General features: G+C 39.0%; 1 protein-coding gene across 1 annotated transcript in view; it reads left to right on the plus strand.

Annotated features, from left to right (window-relative positions):
- SLC39A8 (solute carrier family 39 member 8) overlaps window positions 1–6,968 on the plus strand; it is a 74,069-nt gene extending 67,101 nt beyond the window's left edge. The window contains exons 7-9 of the mRNA XM_019552625.1: window positions 1,831–2,038; window positions 2,578–2,762; window positions 6,718–6,968. Coding sequence (XP_019408170.1) covers window positions 1,831–2,038; window positions 2,578–2,762; window positions 6,718–6,867 — 543 coding nt within the window. The 3' untranslated portion in view covers window positions 6,868–6,968. The remainder of the gene's footprint in view (window positions 1–1,830; window positions 2,039–2,577; window positions 2,763–6,717) is intronic.
- Window positions 6,969–8,124: the final 1,156 nt, after the last annotated feature.

Consider the following 8,124-nt stretch of genomic DNA (forward strand, 5'->3'; position numbering starts at 1 on the left):
GCTCCTGCTGCGTGGCTCCCGGCCCCGCTGCTCCCGGCCCCGCTGCTTCCAGCTCCGCGGCTCCCGGCTTCGCCGCTGCCGGCTCCTGCCACGTGGCTCCCGGCTCCGCCGCACCTGGCTCCGCAGCTCCTGGCTCCACAGCTCCTGGCTTCGCCGCCGCCGGCTCCCGCCGCGTGGCTCCTGGCTCCACCACACCTGGCTCCGCAGCTCCCGGCTCCTCAGCTCCCGGCTCCGCAGCTCCCGGGGCAGGCTCCCGCTGGAGCCTCTGTCCTGCTTTGCTTGGGGTAGGTGGGCTCCTTTTATTCTCCCGGGCCGGTCCCGTTCCGGCCCAGTCCGAGTTCCAGGAAACGTGAGGCTCCCGGCCAAACTTCCGGGGCCCGACCCGGAAGTTGGGCGGAACCCCGGGGTTCCCCGCTCGACCCTGGCCTCTCGGGGTCCTGGCCCCCTCACAACGGTATCTGTTGTAAATAGCCAAAGCTTTATCAGCTTCTGTTTTCAGTAGGGTAATGAGTATTTGGCTCAGAAATCCCTGACTTGAACTTTTGTCCTTTCCCAGGATAACCCTTCTATAATAGATTGTATTATTTCAGCTAAGAATATGGTGATTGGGATAAAATACAGGTCTATTGCTACTTAAGATAATGTAGTTATTAATTGTAGACTCTCGTTTACTAATCTTATAATTTCCCAGTTATTCTTATCTTTCATATATCAATATTAAACCATATTAAAAATTCGTTCTTTTGTAATTAAGAAAAATTTACCTTCTACAATTTTGTCTATTTTTGTAGACAAAAATATGGGAATATACTGTATGTTGGTTTTTTAAGGCATATTAAAAGAAAAAGAAAGCTATTTGTTTAATATGTATATTTACCCATTTCAACTACAAGCAATAGCTAATAGTTCATTTGCAAGAGCATTCCTTGTTTTATGTAAAAATATTATTGTACTTGCACCTGGAATGCTACTACTTTATAAATATTAACTGAAAACATTGAGAAGACTATCAGATTGGACTATAAGAATTTTCTCAAAAAAGGATTTATTTATATCCCATTAAACTTTAGGTAATTTGCTTCTTTGTCTGCCAGAACTGTTTATTATTAAGTCGTGTCTGATTTTTTAACATACTTGACTTCTGGAGCATAAAATTGAGAGTCCTAATGTTCATTCTTTCTGTAACTGTTAGTAAGCTATTTTTTAACTTTGAAAATTTTATCAGCATGTAGGAAAATTACTGATTAAACCTTAAGCATATGAGTGGCAGTATTCAAAAATGCAAAATTACAGGAAAAAGAAGATATATGATGTTGCTGAATGGAAGTCTAGGCTCTTATACTAAGTTCCCAACACCATGGTATTTGTGTGCCTGTATAGGAGCATCGGGGCTCTTACATGATCAAGCCCCTTTTATTTCCAGTTTTATGATTCAAATCCAGTTTGGGTAGCTGGTACACAGAAGAGCCATCAGTCTCTATGTGAAAAAATTGTGCTGTCATTGGAGCTTCTGGTGGACTGGTGTGTGAATGGTAAAAACTGCCATCAAAATTTTCATCCTTGATAGCTGTCTCAGCAGAAGGGCAGTGACCTGCTATTTCATAGCTGGGGAGGTGATTTGGGTCAAAGCTTATAAACTCAGTGTTATGGAAAAGCATGTGCTGCTGCTGCTTGGCCAGTGTCTATTCCTTCAACAGAAAATATGGGTTTCTAAGATAAGCATTACATTACCTTTTTAGGAAATCAGATTTGTTTAACAATGGAAATGAAATTAACTGACTTATTTGCAGCAGTTTAGTGCTTCATGTCATTTTCATGCTGTTTCTCTAGGAAGAAAAAGCCCAAAGTTGCTCATGTAAATGTGTTAAAGGACCCGCACTATCAGAGATTGGAACAATTGCCTGGATGATCACACTGAGTGATGCTTTACACAACTTCATTGATGGTCTGGCTATTGGTGCCTCCTTTACCTTGTCTCTTCTTCAGGGACTTAGTACATCCATAGCAATCTTATGTGAAGAGTTCCCTCATGAACTTGGTAAGGCATGTGCACTAATTAAGTTGTTTGTCAAATAATTGTATTGGAATGTTCCAGTCACATTAGTCCTTTCATAGACTCTGAAGCAGGGGTGGGCAAAATGTGGCCCGTGGGCCAGATGCAGCCCACTAGGCCATTCTATCTGGCCTGCAGGGACCCTAAAAACTTTAGAAAATGAATATTTATCTGCCCCTGGCTGCCTGTCATGCAGCCCTCAGTGGTTTGCCAAAACTCAATAAGCGGCCCTTCGCCCAAAATAATTGCGTGCCGCTGCTGTGAAGTGAGCTGTTGCTTACAAAAGTTTTATGCATCTCTGAATTAGCTTGTCTATAAAGTGTAACTCGACCCTGCCGTCTGTCTGACTTCAGATTAACACTGCTAGTTACCTTTGACTGAAAAAAATATTCCAGTATTTAAATAAATTTAAAAAAGTTAGCATTGGGTTGTAACATTTGTATGATCTTGCTGTAGTTCAGATCCAGAATAGTCATGTAACATCATTTTCTAAATATGTTTTCCTTTTTGTTTGTTTTTTTTAGGAGATTTTGTCATTTTGCTTAATTCAGGAATGAGCACTCGCCAGGCTTTGTTTTTCAACTTCCTTTCAGCCTGCTCCTGCTACATTGGGTTGGCTTTTGGCATATTAGTGGGCAACAATTTTGCTCCTCACATCATCTTTGCTTTAGCTGGTGGCATGTTCCTGTACATTTCTCTGGCAGATATGGTGAGATACAGTTCATTTTAATTAATTTATTTTTGCATAGGAATGTAAGACTTTTCACAGTAGAACATATTAATGGTCCATCCACTAGAATTTGGAATTCTCCCTCTGTGAGCTATGGCTGTATACACATGTTTAAATGACTTGGGAGAAGTCTCCTAGGTGAGTTCCCCTGAAAGAAGAATTTATCTGGAGATGCCTGAACAGACATTCAAATACTGAGCCTCTGAGGAGTAGAGAATTTTGCTTTACAGCCAGGAGGCCCCTCTGCATACATCTCAGCTTGCTCTGCAGACTCCTTTAGTCTGCCTGGTAACAGATGGTAGTAGTGTAGATGGCAGCCCTAATTGGCTGACCCAAACAGATCAGCATCATCTTGTCTCCCTGCAGCACAAAGTGGGACTGAGAGGGAGGCATATTCTGCTCCCTGCTTAGCTGGAGTAGCAGAGTCCAGCTTGGACAAAACATTGTCTCCTTGGGAGTAGGGAGGAGCAAAGCACTGTGCAATGCTGGAGGACGGTGGTTTTTGTCAGAAGAGTAAATTGTACAGACATTCACTTTGCCAGGAGAAACTCTCCTAGGGACAATTTAACCTTGGTTATTCCTAGATTATTTTTCTTTTGGTGCTATAAATTCAGCTAAAATAACAATAATAGCAGTGACGGAATATTTAGTAAAATTCCAGGATGAATGAATGAATTTGCTATCATAATTGTTGACTCAGTATGTGTTATGAGCTAAATTTTGTCCTTGTAACTAGACTGAGGCAGAGTATTTTTGTCAAGTAGTATATGTCATGAAAACTGGAGATTTGGAGGAAACAAAACTATTTATGAATTGGAGTTACATATTTTCAGATTTGAAAAAAAAGAAACTTTTTGAGAACATCAGAAATTTCATTTAAACTTTTTCACAATTTTTTTTTTTTTACTTTTTGTTTCAAAACAGAATTTTTTTGGGAAAACTGACGAGTTAAAAACAGTTAAAGTTAATAACCTCAAAATGAAACATTTCTTTTTGGCTATTATGAATATTTTGGACTGACCCAAACCAAATTTGTTTTTAAACATCGGGAAACAGAAAATAGCTCTGTTTTATATTTTAACAATTTTTCCTATTTTTTTTTTTTCTGTTCAGCCTCTGAGCTGAAAAATCCACCTCTGATTTTAACAGGACCCATAGCTTACCTATGTTTTAAAAAAATAAAGCCTTAATAGGATAGATGGGTGAAGGAGGCAGCATTCAGTTGCAGATCAGGTTTAGACTGACACCTGAGAGTCGGTTTTGAGTAATACAGTTTGGATTCAATGGTAGCAAAATCATGTTATTGTTCCTATGCTGAGATTTTATTACAAAATGGTAGAACTCTTTTAAGATTCATAAGCTTCACCATCTCAGACTGAAATCTTGCAAGAACATATATGCCTATAAAATCTCATAAGTTGTTAATCAAATAGAATGCCGTCAGAGTTTTGAACCAGAATGGTGAGTGTAGGTTCACATACTTGTTCTTTCTCCCTGGAGTTTGAAGAGACACTGGTGCTGCACCACAGTTTTGTTCCACTTCTGATTAATAGTTCAATTCTATAGTCTAATTATGACCCAACAACCTGTGATTTCACAGGTAACACTAAAAGTCACTTTAGAGAAAAACCAGCATAGTAAACTATTTGCAATAGCTTAGTAGCCTCAAGAAGAAGTACTTCATTCCTGATGCTTTTAGTTTCCTGTCACTTCAAATGCTCTTTTATATGAAATCAGAGGTATAGCAGGGCAGCTCTGTGCTTGGATTAGCCATAGATTCACAGGACAGCACAGGCTGCCACTGTGATAGTGGCTGCTTTTGCAGCCTTCCACAAAGGTAGTAACCAGGGCTGCTGCCCTAGTTTTCTCTCCTATCCCTCCACTTCTGCTACCATATGAGATGATAAAGCAAGTATTCTTGTAACATGAATAATAGATAACCTGAGTATCATGCAAAAATCATGGAATTATTTGTCATATGTAGTGTCTCAACATAAAATCATAATTACTAAGCCCATTAAATAGGTAACATACCTGCCTCATCTGTTACTCTGTATTCTCTCTAGGTTTTCAGGTTGTGTCCATAACCCTGTATCTGAAAAAAAAAAAGAAAGTATTTTCTGTGAAAGCTCTGTAACAGAGATCTGTTGTTCTGCTTCTCTTCTGATTTTCACACTACTCTTCTCTGTCTTGAGGCAGGTAGGATTAATTAGAACTTCATTTCTTTCATCTGCTGTTCTCTCTTCTGTTCTGTTTCCATTAATGACATTCACACGTGGGTGGGAGAGGCTGTGCATGTCTCTTGGCATGCAGGAGTGGGTGAGGGTGAGTGTCTGAAGGCGGTATCAGAGAATCGGGTCTTGCCTAAGCATGGTCTCGTTCACTGTTATTTTTAGCTATTGTGAAAAAGACATGAAGAATGATGCATTGATTACTGAAAGGGCTCTGTCTTCTGCTTCCCCTGGCCTCACTGTTGTTTGAGAGTTGGATTTCCTGTCAAGATAGTGTTTAACTTTGGAGATTATGAAAGGACAAGCAGTTTTTTGCCTGGATTGGCTACCACAAGCAGTACTTGTACCCTTGAATGCCGTATCGTCATACAGGGTGCATCTACACGAGACGCTAAGTACTCAGTAGTCTAATAACACTGTGCAGTAGTGTGCTGGGCAGAACCCATACTAGTATGTTACTGCGCAGCAGTATTAAGCTACTGTGCAGTTAGCATTTGAAAAGCCTGTGTGCTACAGCTACTGCGCAGTAGCATGAGTTACTGCATATTGATTTAGTACTTGGTTATCCAGGTACTAAACTTAAAGTACTGTAACTACAGCTGATTAATGAACGAGTAGATGTACCTACAGAGAGTCTCTCAAGTTTTGGGGATTCCATTATCCAGTCTGACAGCATTTCCATTGACTCTGCTAGGAAGCTGGAGGAATTAGAATCATAGAAAATTAGGATGGGAAGGGACCTCAGGAGGCCATCTAGTCCAACACCCTGCTCAAAGCAGGACCATACCCAACTAGATCATCCCACCCAAAGCTTTGCCTAGCTGGGTCTTAAGAACCTCCAAGGATGGGGAGTCCACAACTTCTCTGGGTAACCTGTTCCAGTGTTTTACTACCCTCCTAGTGAGAAAATTCTTTCTAATATCTACCCTAAACTTCCCTTCCTGCAGCTTGAGACTGTTGCTGCTTGTTCCGTCATCTGCCACCATTGAGAAAAATCTAGCTTCATCCTTTTTCGATGCCTCCCCCACCCTTCAGGTAGTTGAAGGCTGCTATTAAATCCCCTCAGTCTTTTTTTCTCTAGACTAAATAAGCCCAGTTCCCTCATTTGGAAGGATCATACTCTTTCTTAGTACTACATATGTCTACTTAAAAATATATCAGTCTTCCCTTATGGCATGGTAGTCCCTTGAGTGCATGTTACTAGTGATAAAGGGATAATTATCACTGCCATCATCACAGAGCCATCATTTCTACTTCCCTGGTTTTCCAGGAGGTTATCAGCCTACGTGGTATCTCACTGATATCAGGTGCTTCAGTTCAAAACCCTATGTATACGTAAATATTATATCAATGTTGGAAGCATTTTATTTTATTTAATGTTATAATTTAGCAAGAAGTGATTAGCTTCTAATGATTTCTGGCCTAGTAGATAGACCTCCATAGATTCCTGGAACCAGATGGGGAAAGAGGTTTGAAGTTTGGTGACATCTCAACAAGACAGATGACAGCAAAGGAACATTTGTTGAATGACAGAAATTATAAAGGAGTTTTGGTGACTTATCTCTATGACTTCTCCCTTTTGCTAATTTTTTGTTAGGATTTCTAATCTGTTGTTGTCATTACAATGACTGACTTGAAATTCTCAGTTATAGATGCTTACCACAAGATGGCAACGCTTACTTAAAAATGTATATTTCTTCTAGTTCCCAGAGATGAATGACATGCTAAGAGAAGAAGTAACAGGAAGGAAAAAAGATTTAACCTTCTTCCTCATCCAGAATGCTGGTTTACTGACAGGATTTGCTGCTATACTACTGATTACCTTGTATGCAGGAGACATTGAGCTGGAATAATGCGACTGAAGATGTTACCAATAATGAAGACATTAAGTAAATTAAAAATGTAAGAACATTTGAAATCCATAAAGGGACTTTCAGTTCATCTGCTTGGTTTTCTTCTGGAAACCACAGAAAATTAAATTCTCCTTTTAGGACTCCCAAATCAGTCCTATGAAGGAGATTTTCAACTTCTACGTATTACAGAAACCTGATTGAGATATTTGTATTTTAATTGAATACCTGCATAATGATAAAAAATAGCATTATATGTTCAATGGAATTAAGCAGCAGGCAATGCACATGTACTCCATATGACTCAGATTAAATGGAAGAGGGATTCCTTGAGAAGAACATCAATAAAGAAGACAATTGGTGAAGGCTCATGGCCTTATGCAAGTATTATGAAAGAAGAGAGGTATAAAACTGGCTAATTATAATATGTATTTTTTTGCAGGGTTTGCTTGTGTAACCCCTAAAAAAAAATCAAAATCATTTTAAATAGATATGAATTATGCTAAGATTTTAATTAGTAATTAACAGTGGAAGGAAAGATACCCAATTGCTGCTTTTCATCTTTTTTTTTTATGTGCACTAGGGGACTCTAGAGTTGTTTTGAGAGCCACATTTTTAATAAGTAAAAATATTATATTAAATGTATGGCAATTTGTGAATTTTATATCAAACTAAAGCCATTATGTAGCTTTAAATTTTACAAGCATTTTAATCTTGAATTGTTTGACTTATTTTTTTATTCAGTTATATGTTAAATTCCTTGCAAATTATTCTAAAAAGAAAAATTTTGTCTTAATTTTGGAAGAACTGTAATTGCAAATATTGCCAAATAATGTTAAGAAAAAAATTAAAATCAATATTCAGGAGGCTTTTCTGTTGCATGTGTCTGTTTAGCGAAAAATACAGCTAGGAAAATATACATCTGAAAGGAGTAGCCCTATGTTTCTGCACACTCAAAATTTTACTGGATCATATTGAATCCAAATTATTGTTTATAAGAAAGGTTCTTGCAAATAATACAACTCAATACATTATTGAGGGGATAAGTGAAAGAAATAAACACAACCTACACCCCAGAAATAAACACAGCATTTCTTTTTAATTACCTTAATCTAGGACAGGGCTGCCCAACTCGTGGGCTGTGAGAGGTTAAGTTGAATCCAATCAGCTTGGGCTGCTGCTCTCCCCATTACTTCTGCAAGGGCAACGTTGGACCCCTGCTAAACCAGATGGGGCAACTGACAACTGACGCCCAGGAAA

This window comes from Crocodylus porosus, unplaced genomic scaffold (genome assembly GCF_001723895.1).
Source record: "Crocodylus porosus isolate Cpor-Errol unplaced genomic scaffold, CroPor_comp1, whole genome shotgun sequence".
NCBI lineage: Eukaryota > Metazoa > Chordata > Crocodylia > Crocodylidae > Crocodylus > Crocodylus porosus.